Consider the following 20258-nt stretch of genomic DNA (forward strand, 5'->3'; position numbering starts at 1 on the left):
ACAGAGATGGTTGCTGACAATGAAGCCACAAAATGAAGCGATTCTGAGTCCAGATTCAACCCTGCCTCCAATCTGTGCAGCTACGTAAACTACCCAGTACTCAGTCTCCTCCTATATTGCACTTACACACCAGAGGTTCATAGGATGATCAGTGAAATGAGGCATTTAGCGTTGGAGAACTGTCAGCAGAAATTGAACTGCAGCAAATCTCTGAATTTTTAGGGCCAGAGCCTAGAACCGATTGTTGCATGTTCTGAAATCACCATGCACAGACATTTAATAAAGGCTATTATTCTCAAGGAAGCTATAAATATGGTTTAAATTTTGATTTTGTCAGAAGCTAATACCTGCAGACCATGTGGTCCCTCCCCTTTTCTTGACATGGATTTGTTTAGAGCAGGAGTTGATAGGCTGTGGCCCACAGGCTAATATATGTGTTCTGAGATGGTGAGATTTTTAAATAGTTGAAAAAGAAACCCAAAGAGGAAAAATATTTTACGACACAAGAAAATGGTATGCAATCCAATTGTAGGAGTTCTTACCGACAGCCCCGGTGAATCACAGCCCTGTGCAGCCCTGCCTGGCACTCCTCGCCTCGAGGGCAGAGCTGAGTAGCCACAGTTGCACTCTTGGGACAGGGCCTCTGCAGTGTTAACATCTGACCTGAGCGGAGATGCTACTTGCCAACCACTGGACTCTCCTTAGACCCCATCAAGCTGGTGTTGGCTTTAGCAGATGTGTGGAACTACATGGATTCCTACACATGATGGACAAGAGTGCAGATAGAAGGAATTTCAGGGCTGTTTTTTGTTTTTTTCTGAGAATATTCCCTTGTCATAGTTTAAGCAGTGATGATTCTGAGAAGGAAGCACCTCTTTGCTGCTAATTATCCACATCCCTTCCCGCAGAGTGCTGTCAAGTCTTCATTGAGTCTTCAAAGGCTCAGTAACTCAGAAGGGCCCACCCACGGGAAGTGTCCACCTCTGATACAGGCAAAGTCAGGGTCTCAATGGGCGTGTCTGGGAAATGCTTTGCTCAACTAGGAAATTGATTATTTGGACTTTAAAAAACAACTAAGGCCCAGATACCAGCAATTTCACATGGCTTCCTCCAACAGCTTGATTATACACCCTTTAAGCCAGTTTTAGGATAACACGAAAAATTCTAAATTATCAGGAAGGCCTGAGTAAAGTTGATGGCTTGGCCAGGCAATAGGACATTGGGACTCTGGGAAGGGGTGCAGGTGTCTGGGACTGGATCCACTCCAGGACACAGGCAAATATATCCTGTCATTTCACATTGCCTCAGTTCTGACACATATGCAAACCCAAAACTCAGCACCTCAACATATTCATAATATGAAATGTGCTGCCCTTTATCCTCAAACTCATGTTATCCTACATTGGGAAGTGACGAGTGGCGTTCTCCAAGAATCTCCCTGTCCCCACTCCCCAGAAGTGTCTCCGACCTCAGAAGTGAACCCACGAGCCAGTTTCCTCCTCACCTTTCCCTGGAAAGTGGTTTGGGTTTGGGGCGGAGAGCAACCATGGACAGAGGCGCTTGCCTGGTAGGAGATGAAGAGAAGTTCAGATCCAAGGAGCCGGCCTTTCTGTGCAGGGGCTCCAGCCCCATGGCCCCCTGCATCTCACTCTCAATGGGGCAGGACCCTGCCCTGCCATGCATGAACAGTGAAGACACATCCGGCCCCACTGCGCCTTGGAGAGAGACATCCACGGCCAGCTGGGGGTCCTGGGTTGGAGAGATGGAGGGAGGGGAGCGTGACTTCTTCTTGGTGGATGCCCCAGCCAGAAGTTTCAATAGTCCACTCTTCTTCTCTTTCTGGAGAGACACACAAGATGATCAAATGGGTTAATTCTCCTAAATAGCTTTACTCGCTGTGAAGGAGATAAAGTCTGATCCTACTTAGAAATTTTAAACATAATTCATAAAGTTTTCTAAAAAATAAAACTAACATTTTTTCCAATTATTATTTTCCTTCTTTCCCCCAAACCTGGCATAAATGTCTCAAATATATTCAAAGGCCCATTACATTCATCACAAGAAATAATGGGACCTGCCTGGATCTGCCCTGAAAAATCTTAGGACCTGCCTTAGTGGAATTGCATTAGGATATCTTTGCCCTGCTCCAGGCTCACCCTTATTTTCAGCTCTCATAGATAGTCCCAGGGCCCACTACAAATGGCATCCCACAGTTGCAATCCAACAGGGTCTCCATCCATGGCCTGGAACCAACTCTTTATGCTCCAGCAGAACACCTCTCCTTTGTCTCAGGCTGTGTAGACTCAATGGGATGGGGCAGTTAATTCACTCCAGGTGAGACTTTGCAGATGTCCTGAGGTGTTTGAACCAACGTTTATGTCTGCTCTTAGACCCATTCTAAGTTCTGTGAGCTTGTGAGTGACCTGCTTGTTCTCCCTGTGGTGATCATGTGGAAGCACCAAGGATATTGCCATTGTCATCTGGAGAATGACAAGTGTAATGAAAAATCATGCAGGGCTGGAGTTAGCACAATTCTATAAAAAGTCATTGGGCATGATTCCTACTGATGTAGCTCTCAGAATGCGGGCACCCACTCGTATATGGCAGGGCTACTGCACGCCCCGTCTACCGGTGATTGGGAACCTCCAAGATTCAATCTGGCACTTACTGTGATGCCATTCAGTGGTGCATGGTTGTATATAGTCATTTAGGCAAAGTCATAATCACTTTATGAAGTATGAGACAGTCTGTGTTAGTCCTCTCCTAACACTCAGAAACAGATGTGCTACAGTTTCCACAAGGAGCTAAGATACGGAATCAACCTAGGAGTCCAAGGCATAGGAATGGATTACGAAGATATGGCATATATACCCATGGGATACTGCTGCTGCAAGGGATGGTGAGGTAACGCATTTCTGCAAAATGGTTGGAGTGTGAAGATATGTTCAGTGAAGTCAGAAGAATAAAGACAAACACAGGATGATCTTACTTATATATGGTATACAGAATCACTGGACCCGGAACTGTGAGGCAGTCCCTTGGGGAGAGGCCTAGGTTATCCTTGACCCCAGAGTTTAGGAAGGAGAACAATAGAAGTAATGCGGGGAATAAAGGAGATAGAAAAGGGAGTAATGGGGAACAAGGGCTGGGGTTTTGGCTGCACCGATGACATGGGAGATAGTATAGCTACATAGCTGAAGCACAGACCAACAACACCAGAAACAAAATCGAAGCTGGAGAACATTCTTTAAGAGGAGCTGAAGTAATGCAACCTCCCAGGGTACCATACCACGGTTCAGACTGACTGGTCTTTCAGGGCTCTGGAGATAGACCCCAGCACAGAGCAGCTGTGGGGCTGTGCCTGGCTTCTCCTTTTCCCCCCTTAGACACTGTGAGATTATAAAGTTATTCATGATTGGGTTTCATGCACACAGTGTTTCAACACTGATCGAGTCACCAGTGTCCCCATTGCCTCTGCCTCTATGAGACACTTTTTCCCCATACGTTTTTGCATTGTGGTTGGTAGGGTTTCTCTTACAATAACCTTCCCACCTGTCAGCACCACCTCCTCGTCCTGCTGAATGTTTCCCTCCAACACAGGTGCTGCCCCTCTCTCCTTGTCACCCAGCCCCTCAGTAGCACATTACCTACTGAATATCAGTTCTCATATTCTTTGTTTCCCTTTTCTGTGGGTATTTGTTATGCCACCATTATGTTTCTTTATATCCCACAGAGAGAGATCATTTTGTGTCAGTCTCTTTCTTTCTGACGAACTTCACTCAGCATGATACTCTTCAGGCCCTTCTGTGTAGCAACATGTTCCATGATGATCTTTTCTTATGGTCAAGTAAAATTTCATTGTGTCTATGTACCATAGTTTCTTTATCCAGTCACTTATTCTTGGTCACTTGAATTGTTTCCAGACTTGGGCTATTGTGTCTAGTGCAGCAAGGAACATAGGAGTGCAATGGTCTTTTCTCTATCTGGTTTTGGGCCTTTGGGGTATATTCCAGGATGAGGATTTGCTGGGTCAAATGAAAGCTCAAGATATTTAGAAATGTGCTTGCCTCTTCTTTCAAGACGGTTTCCTGACTTAATACAATGGAAGCCAAAGATATGAGGTGGAGGTACACTGTGAATACATGAGGATGGGGTCTGATGGCTGGGGCCCTTCCTGAGATCTGCTCAGAGCCCCCATACCCGCACCCTGTTATAAATTCCTTCCAACATGCTCCTCACCCAGACTTCCCTGCGCATCTCACATTCCTCCTCTAGAAGACAGGTTACTTTCCATCCTCCCTCAGGTTCCTCTTTCAGTCAGGAGCACTGGGAGCAGGGATGTGTTTATTTGGGTCCCTGCAGTGTTGCCATGGTGACACATGGTGCTTAGAACACAGCAGCAGTCAGAGAGTGAAGTAAGCTTGGCCAGCATGGGCACTCTGTCTCCTCCCACCCACTCCCCCAGGGATTCCTCAGTAGAGAGCACATGAAACCAACAAATGGGTTCTGGGGGAAGCCCATATCCAGGGGGATTGGCACTGAGCAGGTGAACCCACTTGTTTTGAGCACATTTGCAGTCAAGTCCTGCAAATGTGGATGTTTGGAAAGGAGATAGAAAATTTCCCTACCTCATTCTCTGTAATTAAATATGATAGATCATTTCCTTATTTCGAGCTTGGCAAACACTGATATGAATAGAAAACTCTCTCCAATATGTTTCCTGTCCATAATAGAATTATGTTAATGCCCAAAGTGTCCATAATTACAAACTGCTGTGGGATTTTGCGGATGTGCACCACTGTGCATGGGGAATCCATGGTCTACAGTTGTGGCTGCTCGGAGCGACACCTCCTGCAAAGGCTGCCCTGCTCTGCAAGTGGGGAGACTGCTCATTAGCAAGCCTGGGGGGGCATCAGGAAAACACTTTGTGACCTATTTTAGGGGCCACCTGTGGAGAATATTTTGGAGGTTACATTTGACTGGTGTTCTAGCCTAAAAGTTTATTTTAAGGAAGGACAAAATTGTGGGGATATCTCTAGGGATAGAGACTAAATTAACAGTATTATGTGCCTTATGGGATGTGGAAAATCATGATCCTGTTTATGTTTGGTAGTCATGAGCCTCCTATATAGCTTTTATTGCCAGCATTTTGTGGCATTTGTCGTTGGTTCATTTTCTGTCTCCTGCAGAAGGACCACTTTCCACTTCCTTGGTCTTCTGCATGGCCATCACCAATATTTCTGCCTTGCCTGAGATAATCGGAACTCCTTACCTCAGGAGAATTGGGCAAGAGAGACATGTGTGCTCTGCAGAGAGGCTCACTCATCCTGTCAATAAGGTACAGGGTAAAGCCATCTGGGGATACAGTCCTGGATTCATGGAGCTGCCCCTACTCTCTATTCTTACTCAGTGCCCTTCCTGTCACTGTTATGGGCATGGAGACAGCCAGGGTTAGGGGCAGTGCTAAGAGTTTGCCTGCAGGAGTCGTGAGGATGACAAGCATGTTAAGGCTTGTTGAATGAATGCATCTAAGAATATTTTAGTATGTTTTGTAGGGGGTTTAGTTATCTGAAAAATTTTTCAGAATCCCTAGGATCTATATTGTTTCCCATATATTTTTGCTAAGTTACTGAAATTGACTTAACTGTCATAGGTAACTCTTGCCTTGCTTACAGAGAGTGTAAGGGCCCATGTGGACAGGGGACAGTCTTGGCTCTCAAACTCTGGATACAAAGATAGAACCAAAGAATTTGACAAAATGTAAAATTTGAGGGTCACCTTCAGCAGACCTGAAATAGGCATTTAAAATGTGATTATGATACAGAACTCAGGATATGATCAATAGAAGCCAATGATTATCTGTGATAAATCCTAAGTGATTTTAGAAAATTACAGTGATGTAAACTCAGAAGTAGCTGTCACAGGAGAGGGCAACCAAGTGAGCAAACTCACTATCACAGCTACATGGTCGGACTGGGAACACTCAGGGACCTTAAGGCTTGCATTCGAGGGTTGGCACAGGCCAGCCCGTTTCCCCTCCTCAGAGGGTCAGAGCTGCCTCCAGGCTCCAGGGGCATGTGTCCTCCTTGGCTACACATTTAGACACCAGGGCTAACGTGCGAGCAGAAACTCATCAGAAGAGCAAACAAGGCACAGGGAGAGACATGAGTCATTCTGCAGGCAGGAACAGACGCGAGTTCTCAGCTTTGGTTCCCAAGACACAGTCCTGAGCTCTGGCTCCCTAACGTCACTATTGATGCTTTGAAAGACTCTCCTCAAGAGATAAACACAGAGCTGAATGATAGAATAGCTCATCAGTGACATTAAGAAGAAACTCTAATGTGAGCCCATATAAACATGCATACCTCCAGACACCCTGAAATAAAACACATTCTACTCCAAAGAATCACAATCCAGAAATACCATATTAAAAAGAACTGTTAGAAGCTATTCATTTTATATAAATTTTATAGAAAACCCTGCAAAAAGCTTATTACTGATAAAGTGGTCATTTTCCATATTTCCAGATTTTACCATATAGTTCCTTTTGTTTATGACAATATTTAAAATGATTAGTGAGACACACTTGAAACTGGGCTAGATGAAGGCATGGTATGGATTTGTAAGTCAGGAAAACTTTAACCTGCAGCATCTGTCGAGATCCCCAGTCCAGAGTTTGGGGATGGCTGAGCAGGGCAGAAGCTGGCACATGGATGCAGGCATGCTCTTCAGTGTTGGCCAAGCAGTTCTACTCTGCCAGTTGCATAAGTGATACTGGGATAACTTGAGAGCCAGGATACAGAGGCCAGGGGATAGTTTCAGGTCATGTGTGGACAGTCAGAGAGCTGGCACTTCAGCACACTGAAAAGAGGGAGAGACATTTCCTCTGATCTATACCACAGGCCACACAGCAGCAGAGAAACTCAGGGTGGCTTAACAGTATTTGATTTTTGTCAGGCCCTGTTTTAACCTTTGGTTTATTGTGTTAGAAGTGTTTTTTCTTATTTTTTTATTTCATTTTTTGTTTTATTTTTTTACTATTGTATCACAGTTACAAAGTTGCTCCTGTCGAGTTTCCGTCATACAAGATATTCCAACACCCATTCTTTACCAGTGCACATTTTCTGCCTCCAATGTCCCCAGTTTCCCTCCCATCTGCCTCCACTCCCCACCAGCCTCCCTCTATGGCAGACACTTTTATTCTCCTCTCCCTCTCCTCCCCTCCTGCTTATTTTCCTTTTAGGCACAGTGGTTTTCAATACTGTTATTGAAAGGGTATTGTACATATCACTTTTCCTCCTTTCAGCACTCAGCTCTTTTCTAGAGTGATCATTTCCAACATCATTGTCATAGTGGCACCTTCCCTATCCTAACTGCTCTCTGAAACCCCTCTCCTCATTTCTGGCAAGTTTCCTACCATGGACCAGACCTCCAGGCCCTTGTTTCTACTGTCTTTGGGTATTATTCACATACTATGTCATAATAGTGACATAGTCATATATCTCCCAAAAGTGAATGCAATCAGGCTATGTCTGTCCCTCTCCTTCTGACTCATTTCACTCAGCACGATACCCTCCATGTCCATCTATGTATAAGCAAATTTCATGACTTCATTTTTTCTAACAGCTGCGTAATTTTCATTGTGTGGATGTGCCATAGCTTCTATAGCCACTTTTCTGTTCTGGGACACTTGGGTTGTTTCCAGATTCTGTAAATTGTGAATAGTGTTTTTATGAACATAGGAGTACAGATGGATTTTCTGCATTGTGTTTTGGGGCCATTAGTTATAGTCCAAGGAACAGTATTGCTGAGTTACATAGAATCTCAATTTGTAGTTTTTTAAGGGATGTTCATATTGTTTTCCAGAAAGACTGGACCAATTGACATTCCCACCAGCAGTGATTGAATCCCTTTCTTTTTGAATCTATGCCAGCAGTTTTTTTTTCTCCTTTTAATGTGTGCCAGTCTCTGTGGCATGAGATGATTTCGTGATGATGTTGTTCTGATTTGCATCTCCCTGATGATTAGTGATGTAGAGCACTCTTTTCCTGTGCCATTTGGCCATTTGAATTTATTAAAGATTTTATTTTTATTTATTTTTTGAAGTTTCTGTCTTCTCACCATTTTCTGATGAAGTTGTATTTTTTATAAAGTTCTACTGGAGCCTTATATATTATACATTATACCCTTTATCAGATGAATGATAAGTAAATAATTTTTTTCATTTCACAGGCTATCTTTGTATTCTAGTTAATGTTTACTATGAAGTGCAGAAGCATCTTAGTTTAGATGTAGCCCCATTTGTTTATCTTGGTCATTAGTGTTTTATTCTTGAAGATGCCTTTAGCTTCAATGTCAGGGAGGGTTATGACTATGTTTTTCTCTATGTACCTTATGGATTCAGGTCTGACATCAATACCTGGTTTCAGGTTTTTATTCTGTTTTGATTTGATTTTTGTGCATGGAGTTAGAAAGAGATCTGAGTTTTTTGTTTGTTTGTTTGTTTTTGCATGTAGCTGACCAGTTTTCCCAAAATCACTTGTGAATAGGTTTTCATTTTTCCACTTTGTATTTTTGCTCCTTTATTGAAGATTAACTGATAACATCCCTGAGGGTCTGCCTCGGGATATGTAAGTCTATACCAATATTCTGAGGGTCTGTCTTTATTCCAATATCATGCTGCTTACTATCACATTTTGGTATAATTTGAAGTAAGTGAAAGTGATGCCTCCTGTCTTCTTTTCCCCAAGGACTGCACTTGCAGTCTGAAAATGAGGTGTTTATTGTTCCATATGAGTTTCAGGAGTGTCCAATCTATTTTTTAAAATGACATGCATATCCTTAGAGTTATTGCTTTGAATCTGTATAACATTTGGGGAAGTAATGCCATTTTGATTATATTAATCCTCTAAATCCAGGATCAGGGGATGTGTTCCCTTATGTACTCTTTTATTTCCTGAAGTAGTGCTCTAATTTTCTTTGTACAGGTCTTTCACCTTTTTAGTTAAGCTGACTCTGAGGTACTTGATTTTTTGAGGCATAACTATGAATGGGGTTATTTTAAAAATATCTTTCTTCTATTTCATTGTGTAAAGGAAAGCCATGTGCTTTTGTGTAGTAATATTGTAGCATGCCACTTGACAAATCCATTGCTTCTAGGTTTTTTTTTTGGTGAAATCTTTAGGATTTCATTTAATTTCATTCATTCATTTAGTTTTTAATTTTTTGCTGTTTGATCACACCCAGCGATGATCACACCTGACTCTGTGCCCAGGATTGAACACAGATCAGCCTTGGGCAAGGCAAATGCCCTACCGTTGTACCATCATTCTGTCCCCAGAATTTATAATCACAGTAGCATGTCATCTGCAATAGTGAGAGCTTGACTTCCCCATTCCTGAGAAGAACGTGTGCTGGTGTGTTCAGTGGCCAAGAGCTTCCTATCCAGAAGAGGAACAAAGAGACAGGGGACCCATAGATTGATGGTCAAATGGCCCATTTAATTAAGAACTGAATAGCAAATTTATAGAGAATTGGAGGGAATTTGAGGTACAAAATGACACATATGTGTGAATAATAATTTACAGAGGCAAATCCTTTGGTTGGGATTCTGTCTTTAAGTCAATATGGCTTGTATCAAGACTGTGATTTATGATTTCTAGACTGTCCCATATCTAAGTTAAAGTAGTTCTGCTGCTTGCTCTGGGCCTATTTGGAGATCCCTCAGGGGGACCCAGCTTTTTGGGGTGTTAGAAATTATGGCAACTGAAGTATGAGTCAAGTAATTATAAACGGATGCCTAGGAGTAGATATATTTCAGAGTCAATTAACTCTCAAATATTAGAAGCATAGCATTAGCAGTGTTTCTGTATTTAAGCAAAGAATAATGCTCTATAGTAAAATATGAAGAGGCTCTAGGGAGGAGAAAGAAAGTAAGCAAATAATTTACTATTGATACAAAGTCTAGAGTCACCAGAAGGTTTGACTTTATAAGTAACCAAGCCTGACAGGGCACTTAGTAGCTAAGAGAATTAGAGGTAAAGCACAAAGAAAAGGTTAAAGATAAACTTGGGGGATTAGGACTGTTCATAAGAGCACTGTAAGCTTCTCTAGGGGAGAAAAAGGGGCAATTCACTGATGACGCCTAAAATACGTGGGGTTAATATCTGACACTTTCCTATCTAGATGCCCTTCATATATTTTTCTTGCCTAATTGAGATGGTGAGTACTTCCAGCACTATGTTTAAATGAAGTGGTGAGAGTGGGCAAACTTGTCTTGTTACTGATCTTAGTGGAAAGGATATTTCCCCTCATTGAGTATACTTGCTGTGGGCTTGTGGTAAATAGCTTTAACTATATTGAAGAAAGTTCAGTGAATTTACATTTTGTTGAGTTTTTTTGTATAATTGTGAATTGGTGTGGATCTTGTCAAATGCTTTCTCTGTATCCACGGATATGATCATATATTTTTAGTCCTCTTGTTGATGGGCTGGAGCGATAGCACAGCGGGTAGGGCGTCTGCCTTGCACGCAGCCAACATGGCCGACCCAAGTTCGATTCCTCTGCCCCTCTCAGAGAGCCCGGCAAGCTATTCGATATGCCAGACACAGTAACAACAAAGTCTCCAATGGAGACGTTACTGGGCCCGCTCGAGCAAATCGATGATCAACGGGAGGGCCTCTTATTGATATGATGTATTATTTTGATTGACTAGCTTATGTTAAACCATCAATATTCCTGTTCTAGGCTCTCTTGTTTTGTGGCATAAAGATTCTCAAAGTAATATGAAGATCCTTCAAATTTCTGTGGTGTCTATTTTGATGTCCTCACTTTCATTTCTGATTCAATTTATTAAGGTTCTCTATCTTTCTTTGTGAGTCTTAGTAATGGTTTATCAATCTTGTATATTTTTAAAAAGGCAACCAGCTCTTGGTTTCATTATATTTTTGGATTGTATATTGGGATTCCAGCTCATTAATTTCTGCTCTTAGTTTTATTTTTTTCTTCCTCCTGCCTGGTGTGGGCTCCTTTTGTTGGTCATTTTCCAGTTTCTTTCTTAAGTTGTGTAATTAAGTTACTAATGCAGGCCCTTTTTTCCTTCCTGATATGCTTCCAGAGCTATAAACTTTCCTCTTAATACTGCATTTGCTGTATCCTACAAGATTTGATAGGTAGTGTCCTCGTTCTAGTTTGTTTCCAGGAATCTTTTAATTTACTCTCTGACCCACTGGTTGTTCAGTAGGAAGTATTTAATTTCCAGGTGTTTGAGTTGTTCCTCCATTTCTGTTTGTGATTTCTACTTTCAGTGCATCATAGTCTGAGATGATAGTTGATATGGTTTTTATGCTCTTGACTTTGTGGATGATGTCTTGTCTCCCAGCATATGGTTGATCTTGGAGAATGTCCCATGTGTATTGGAGAATATCTATTCGGCCTTTGAGGCTTTCATCCCCAAAGGCTATGTACATATATATATATGTGTGTGTGTGTGTGTGTATACATATATACACACATATGTACTTACACACACACAAAACTCCTCTTTCATTTCTTCCCTCAAATAAAGTATTCGCTTGCTGACCTTTAGTCTAGTTTATCAAGAGGTGACAAAGCAGCTTTGAAATCTCCAACTACTGTTGTGTTGCTATCACTGTCTTTATTCAAGTATATTTAAGCAATTGTTTTAAGTATTTTAATGGGTGCATATACATTTAGGTGTGTGAGTTCTTCCTGATGTACATATCCATATCATTAAGAAATGACCTTCATTGTCTATTATAAAATTTTTCAGCCAGAAGTCTATGTTGTCTGATGGTAAAATGACCATGCTGTCCTTTTTGAGGAACTTGTTCTCTTGAGAATTTTCTTCCAACTTTTATCTTTGAGTCTACGTTTGCTCTGACTGCTCAGATGTATTTCTCATAGGCAGCAGAGTGTTGGGTTTAATTTTCTACTCCATCCTGTCACTTTGTGTATCCTAATTGCTGCATTTAGCCTATTGACATTGAGAGAGATTATTGATTTAGAGTCTTGTGCCATGTTTCTTCAGGAGTTTGGCATGTCTGTGGGGTGTCTTATCTAAAAGTAGTCCATTTAGTTCTTTTGATAAGAATGGTTTTGATTCTATGAAGTTCCTGAATTGTTATCTGTGAAGTTGTGTATTGTTCCTTCAAATCTGAGTCAGACTCTGGATGGGTAAAATATTATTCGTGAGGCATTCATTTCACTAATTTTTTTTCATTATATCCCACCACTGTCTTTGAACCCAGAGGGTTTCATCCAGATAAGTCTGCTGTGAATATTAAGGGCACTGCTTTTATATAATTCCTTCTTTGATCTTCCTGCTTTTAGTATTCTATCTCTACCTATTGTTTTTGTCATTCTGATTAGGACTTCTGTATTTTTATTTGGATTTCTTTAAGCTGCTACCCACAGGCCTTCTGCATCTGGGTTAGTGCACTTTTCAGCTCCAGGAACTTCTCAACAAGCATGTCTTTGACTGTTGCTTCTTCATCAGGATTGTCTTCCTGCCTCTTGAGACCCCAATGATGATTTTGTTGTTTTTCTTCATCCCAATGTTCCCTTGTCATTTGTTGGTTTATTTTGGGGCTTCTGTCTATCCTCTACTATTATATGAAAATTTTTTGCATCTTAGAGCTCACTGATTCTGTCTTCAGCAGTTGTTACCCTATTTCTGAGGCCTTCCAGATTTTCAGTTCACCTACCAAGTTTCTCAGATCTGGCATTTCTGTTTGTATTTTGCTCAATTCAGCTCTCATATCCTTTTGTTTTTTTTATTGGCAGTGTGTTCAATTGTTCATTCTGAGCTCCTTATAATCCTCAACAATTCCTCTGTAAATTACTTATCAAAAAGGTTATGTAACTCATTATTACTGGCTGAATATTCTGGCCACTAAGGTTTTTTGGTTTCTGGATTGCTTTGCCATCTTGTCCTTTATACTTTGAAATTGTTTCTTGTGCGGTTATGTGCCCACAGTTAGGATGTCTCTGCATGTTTGTATTGAATCATAGAGAGCTATAGAAATGTCTTGCTGCTGAGCTTAATGGAAGTCCACGGTGTAGCCTCTCTGTGGGTATAGGAGTGTTATTGAGCTGGTGCATAGGATGGTCATCCTGAGCAAACAGCAGGGCCTCCAGCGCATGGACTTCCTCAGTCTTCTGGGACTGGGACTCATTTCTTCTTATTGTTAAAGAAAACATACCAATGAAAAAATTTCAACCAGTTGCTTTGTACACAATAGAGGTAATGTGATGAATGAGAGAAGTTTTTGTATTAATTTTCTGATGGTGAAGGAGGAGGGCTATAGAATGGGGCAACTGGCCTGGTCTCCAGAATCAGGCTGCTCTGGATATAATGAGAAGTATATAGGTAATGTGGGAGAGATGAGTCAACAGGTGTGGAAGGAGCAGATATAGATGAAAGGAGGCGCTGGTGGAGAAGCAGGTACAATGTGGAGCCTTTAGCACTTGGGTGGAGGCTGGGAACCATGAGGGCTGTACTGGAGGCAGAGCTAAAGCTGACCGGAGGAGAGAGAAATAGGGGCTCCAAGGTGTCAGAACCGTCAGAGTGAACTAGTGGCAGTGTTTCTGCCATAGTGGAGTCACGGAGGCTGGCACCTCAAAGACCCTTCCATTTTCTTTCAGTTCTTTATCTAAAATCTGCAGTTCCAATAATTTTGGCTATTTGTGTATTAAACAATCTTTTAAAAATACTAGTTTTACAAAAGATGGGGAATAAGGAAGACTGGTTCCTGAAAATACAGGAGCAACTAGCAGGCAGCCAGTGGCAGACCCCTCTGAGGGGACTTTCCAGGGCTCTGTGTGGCATGAAGAAGATGCTTGCCACATCTTGCTGCTTTTAATTTTCTTCTGAGAAACTATCATTGTGTCAAGCCCCAGAAATCATTCTATGACTGTGATACTGAGCTGGGAAATCTGGGGAAATACAGGGCCAGAAGGAAAAGTGAGAACTGATTACCATCCCTGTCCCTTTAAAGTAGAGAGCAAGAATGGCCATGTGGACAGTTTGCCAAAAAAAAAAAAAAAAGCAAAGCACACTCAAGAGCTGTCTCGTAAGAGTTTGAGTTGGGAGCCAAGTTCTATCCCAGGAAAGAATTCTTCAAGTGGAGGCTAAAGGGGTTGGGAGATGGTTCAGTGGCAGAGCACATACTTAACACGTGCTGTGTGAGAACCTGCATTGAATCCTGCACTGTGTGACTCCCTGAACACCAATTGGCATGACCCTGATGGTCTCTATAACACTGGGCTAAAACTACACTGCACTACTGGCCTTCACTTCTGGGCAGAGCATCAGGAGGGGCCCCTCAAACAGACCTGAGCCAGCCCTGCTGCCTGTGGACCCTTGGAAAACAGATATACAGCTGCCTCACTACAGCTCTAGAGAAAGAGCGAACAGGAGGCCAGGGTTAGTTTACTGATTCTGAATACAGAGATGTACAGCTGCCTCACTACGGCTCTGGAGAAAGAGCGAATGGGAGGCCAGTGTTTACTGATTCTGAATACAGAAATGTACTGATTCTGAATACAGAAATGTCTCACTAAAGCTCTGGAGACAGACAAAATGGGATGCGAGGGTTAGCTTACTGATTCTGAATACCTGTCTGCTTGTAGCTATTTCCTCATATGTAAAATGAACTATAAGATTACATATGTATGTTTGGAAACTATTTTCTTAGAGCTCACTGGGAACTGTCTTAAGTCTGGTAAATATAAAATAATTACCCAGTTATACATATAAAAGAAGGGGTTAGGAAGAAATAGCTCAAGTGATGACAACATGCCAAGCTTTGGGGCAGCCTTGCATTTGACCTTTCTCACCGCAAGAACCCCTTATAACCCCATAAGCACCTACAGAGGTGATTGTAGGTCACAATAGTACTGCTAGGTATGACCTCTATTACAAAAATGAAATATTGTCGTTTGCAAATACATGGGAGGAATTTGAGGTGGTTATGCTAAGAAAATTAAGGAGAATAAATACTATAGGATTTCATACTTATGTGAAATGTAAAGAAACAAGAGAAGAAACAAACAAAACCACAAAAATAACACCAAACATTCTGGCAACAGAATTTGGCTACCAGAGGAGAAATAGACAAATGGCAGAATAGATAAGAGGGGGTTGACAGAGCAGTGGTGGATGGTAATGTGACTTGTTGGTAGGTGTGGTATGGCATATAGACCTTCAGGTGTGATATTGCACTTTCAAACTTATACAAAGTTGTAAATCAATATGTTCTCAATAAAACAACAAAACACAAATAATAGGCACAGCTATTGAAAAAGCACTAAGACACTGGGCACAGGGTGACCAACTAGAAAGCTGAAGAGTCTGGATTTGAATTCAGGCCTGATTATAAAATTTAACTACTGCTCCAGTGATTCGTCATGAAAACTGTAAGAGAAAGAACATAATCTGAGTACAGCATTCAGTGAATGGCAGGCCCCCTATTTGCTTAAATCATTCCACAGATGGCAAAGTATTACAAAGAATGACTCTTATATACATCTCAGAACACAGTGTAAAAAAATATCTCTTCCCTGGGCACATAAACAAGTACTTCTGTGGATTATTAGATTAGGGACTATACAGTGTCAGCACTCTATACCCACAGTCTGGTCCTCAGCAATATTTATCTTTTCTCATAGACCAACGTCAGAGGCACTCTACATATCTGGTTTTTCACAAATAAAGGGAGACATGAATGGGACTGACATGAAAGTCAGATATCTCCCATCCTCTGGAAGCCTTCAGCATTTTTAAATGTCTGGAATAATAGAGTAGAGTATTCTCCAAGTGCAGAAACTTTTCAGTCTGATCAATCACTGAAGACTGCAGTCCCAAGAGCTCCAATTTGAAGAAACACACTGACTGGTATTTGGCCTTAGGCAGGAATGTTGCCCAGAAGCAGGCCAAAATAAACGTGTTGTTTGTTCATATTTTGCTTAAACTTAGTTTGCTTGGTTGAAGGTGCTCTTTCTAGCTCTTGGTAAACATAGTAAATAGTATATATATATATATATATATATATATATATATATCTCACTGTCACTGTCCTCCCGTTGTTCATCAATTTGCTCGAGTGGGCCCAGTAGCGTCTCCATTGGAGACTTTGTTGTTACTGTGTTTGGCATATCGAATACATCACGGGTAGCTTGCCAGTGTAGCTCTGCCGTGCAGGTGAGATACTCTTGGTAGCTTGCCAGGCTCTCCGAGAGGGGCGGAGGAATCGAACTCGGGTCGGCCATGTTGACTGCGTGCAAGGCAAGCGCCCTACCGCTGTGCTATCACTCCAGCACCATATATATATATATATATATATATATATATATATATATTTACTGTGTTTGGCATATCGAATACGTCACGGGAGCTTGCCAGGCTCTACACACACACACACACACACACACACACACACACACACACATATGTTGTGTCAACACGGTGTCACTATAATTTGAGTACTAGATTTCAGCTGGGTTCATCCTCACCCCCAAATATGACACCTAGAGCCCCCTGGCCTTCATTGTATACTCTCCATTCAGATGTTCCCTTTTCTGGGACATCCTGGCACCACAGAATGGTTTTTCTCCCTGCCTTTACAAACTGTTCTTGGCTTCTTTTGCCACCACTGGATCCTTTAGTCCAGCTTGCAAAAAAAAACTCCTAGACTTTGTTATTCTCTTTACTTATTAATATCTTTTGCCTGAAGTTTTAACATGATTAAAATCATGAACTTTCACCAATTAATCAACTCTTCTATTCTCCCTATTGTGGTGCAAGTATTTCTAGAGCTTATTAGATATTTTTGGCCTAGAAAGTCTAGGGGTTTATCTTGACATTATTTTAAGAAATGAATCACACAAATAAAACTACTCAAAGATGTCCCTATCTTTTAGCTAGAGGCCCTGTGTAGGAAGGCCACTAGAGCAAGGCAGAGGCAGGTGGCAGTGGGACAAAAACAGGGAGTGGTTCTTCAGGTTTCAGCCAGATATTTGGACTGGGTCACCATCCTCCTCCTCAATGGAAAGCACAGCCAGGGGGCATTAGGAACTGCTTGGACCTGTGGTTGCCACATCTGGACATAGAATAAATCTTCTTAACCATGCCTTTCTACTCAGTCTCTTCAGACCTCTCTGTGCCCCTTATTCTCCAGGTCTTTGTCCTTTCTAAAAGCCTGACTCTGCCTCCTGTTTCCTTCTTCACTAACACTTGACATAGCATTACTCATTGATTTGCTCGAGTGGGTGCCAGTAACGTCTCCATTCATCCCTGTCACGCGCCAGTGTAGCCCAATGGCATCTGCTCATTCTACAAACACAGACAGCCTCAAACCAATCGTTCAGGGTCTTGATGAAGAAGTCTGACCATCTCATAGGTGGGTGGCCACATGGTCTTTTGAGGTTCCATGGAATCCAGTCAGTAACAGCTCTAGTCGAGTGGTTGTCTCCAAATCTCATTACATGTATAGCCCATCTGATTTTCGATGCCTTGGCAAATGAGACAGCATCTCTGATTATTGACCGTCGATGGAGGTCGAAACTCCGGATTCTTTCTCTCATTTGAGTGAAACATGATACTCCAAGCATAGCTCTTTCGATTCCTCTTTGGGAGACCTGAATAGCATTCTCATCCTGTTTTTGTAGGACCCAGGTCTCTGAGGCATATGTTAATGCAGGAAGAACAGTGGAATTGAAGATATGTGCCCAGAGCCAGAGGTTCTTTGTACTCTTAGCTGTTTCTTCAATGGTATTGAAGGTGATCCAAGCCAGTCTTTTCCTCCTGCACAACTCAGGTGCCAGGTCATTCATCATGTTGACTTCTCGACCTAGGTACACATAACTGTTGCATTCGGAGCTGTTCGTTCCAATGAGAGCAAATGGAACATCAGGAATTAGACTATTTCTCATAAACATTGTCTTCGTGAGATTCAGCTGTAGTCCGACTTTTCCACACTCATGGTCGAAATCGGCCAGTATTTTTGTGGCTAATGTTTGGTCTATTAGAATGATGTCATCAGCAAAGTGGAGGTGGTGTAGTTGCCGACCGTCTATCTTCACTCCCATTCCTTCTCATTCCAGTTATCACATGATGCTCTCAAGGGTGGCACTGAAGAGTTTTGGTGAAATAGTATCACCCTGCCGAACCCCTCTCTTGACATGGATGATCACTTCTTTGTAGAATGGTGAGATCCTGGTAATGAATCCGTAATACAGCTCACAGAGGATCCTGATGTATTGAGTTTGAACACTCTGATTGGCTAGGGCTTCGATGACTGCTTTCATCTTCACAGAATCAAAGGCCTTCTTTAAATCAATGAACATTAGACAGAGCGTTATCTTGAACTCCTGAGAAACCTCAATGAGCCTGGTTATCATGTGGATACGGTCCATGGTGCTGAATACTTTGCAGAACCTGGTTTGCTTGCATGCTTGTCCTTCATCTAGTGTTCTGCCAATCCTATTCAGGATGACATGAGTGAACAGCTTGTAGATGAGAGACAATAGGCAGATTGGGCAATATTCGCCAATGTTGTGGAAGTCTCCCTTCTTGTACAGTAGTAGAGTCCTGCTGATTTTCCATTGGGATGGAATCTTGCATTCAGACAGATAGTGTGTAAAGAGCCGAGCCAGTGTATTGATGAGAACTGATGGCAGGTTTTCAAGTCTTCAAGTCTGAATTTGTCTGGGCTGGGTGCTGTTTGTTTCTTTACTGACAAAATGGAATGTTGTATTTCAGAAGGGAGAATGTTGGGAACAACATATCCATCCTATGGAATTTGGTATGATGGCAGGTGGACGTGGCTATTGAAGAGATTTGAGTAGAAATCATGGATAATCTTCTCCATTGCCCTTCTGGAAGATGTGATAGATCCATCAGGCTGTCGGAGGGTAGTCATCTTGGCCTAGTAGTTGGAAAAGGACAGGCGGACATTGTGAATGCTTTTCCCGGCTTCTGCTGCATCTACCAGAACTGCTGCTCTTCTCTCTTTGAGGTCTTTCTTTATAGCCTCTCTGCACTGGTTTGTGAGCTTGGACATTTGGTTGCAGTTGCCTGAGGCATGCACCAAGCCATGTTAGGGAATAAGCTCAAGTGTTTTTGAAGACAGGCGATATTTTGTGGCTATCTCTCTCTTGGTGTTCTTCACACAATCAATGGAGGTGTTGAACCAGTTGATCATATTCCTCGTCAATGTTGTCAATGATGGCATCTTCCCATGTTGCCGCAGTAGGGCCAAAGAACTCCCAGTTGGTGGTCGTTCTGGGAGTTCTCTTCTTAAACTTTGCAACCCTTTCTCCCCGCTCTGTGAAGTAGAATTTTGCATGAAGGAGATGGTAGTCTGATCCTGTTTGGAATTTTGGGACACCTGCAACATTGGTCAGTTAAAACCGTCGATTGAATATGATGTGGTCAGTTTCGTTGTGGAACCGTCCACCGGGAGACTCCCATGCCCAACGTTTAGATTCGGCCTTCTGGAACTGTGAGTTACCAATGACGGTCTTGGCCGACATGATGAACTCAGATAGTCTCTCACCCAGTTCGTTCCATTCTAGGCCATGGGTTCCAATGTGGTATTCTTCAGCTGATCTTCTTGGTCCTATCTTGACATTAAAATCACCCACAATGATCGTGTAGAAGGTGTGTTCTTCTTTATAGAACTTCTCCAGCTCCATGTAGAACTTCTCAATTTTCCTTCATCGTAATTGGATGTTGGTCTGTACACAATGAAGATAGAAACTGCCGGCAGTGAGCCACATCTACTCAAGTGTAATCGTCTGATTCGGGTTGTTAGGCATTCGAATGATTCAGTGCTCATGGTGAAGTTCATGTTGACAAGGACACCGAAACCTCTGATGCCTCTTTCATTACATGTTCCAAGGAACAGTTCTTCTCCAGTGTTGAAAACGACGTGATGATATCGATGTCTTCTTGTCTTGGTCAGACCAATGATGTCGTACTTGATCTTTTGTGCTTGTACCATCAAGTCCTCGATGGATGCATCCGATGCCAGCATACATGCATTGAAAGTACAGTTTTGTCTTTCCTCGTTTTGGCAGCCTAGTTTGGCCATGAGATTTTTTTCAGCTTCTCCTTCCTCATCCTTCTTAATGCTGCCGTATTTGTGGCTCTTTCATGGTCAGGGGAATGAGGCCCATTGTATTTACTGGTTTTGGCATATCAAATATGCCACGAATAGCTTGCCAGACTCTGCAGT

The 20258-nt window shown here is 42.2% G+C and overlaps 1 protein-coding gene across 1 annotated transcript in view; it reads right to left on the reverse strand.

The window, feature by feature from the left end:
• SH3RF3 (SH3 domain containing ring finger 3) overlaps positions 1-20258 on the reverse strand; it is a 456086-nt gene that overhangs the window by 4761 nt on the left and 431067 nt on the right. The window contains exon 10 of the mRNA XM_056114572.1: positions 1505-1839. Within this exon, the coding sequence (XP_055970547.1) occupies positions 1505-1839 (335 nt within the window). The remainder of the gene's footprint in view (positions 1-1504; positions 1840-20258) is intronic.

This window comes from Sorex fumeus, unplaced genomic scaffold (genome assembly GCF_029834395.1).
Source record: "Sorex fumeus unplaced genomic scaffold, SorFum_2.1 ptg000026l, whole genome shotgun sequence".
In the NCBI taxonomy this organism is placed as follows: Eukaryota; Metazoa; Chordata; class Mammalia; order Eulipotyphla; family Soricidae; genus Sorex; species Sorex fumeus.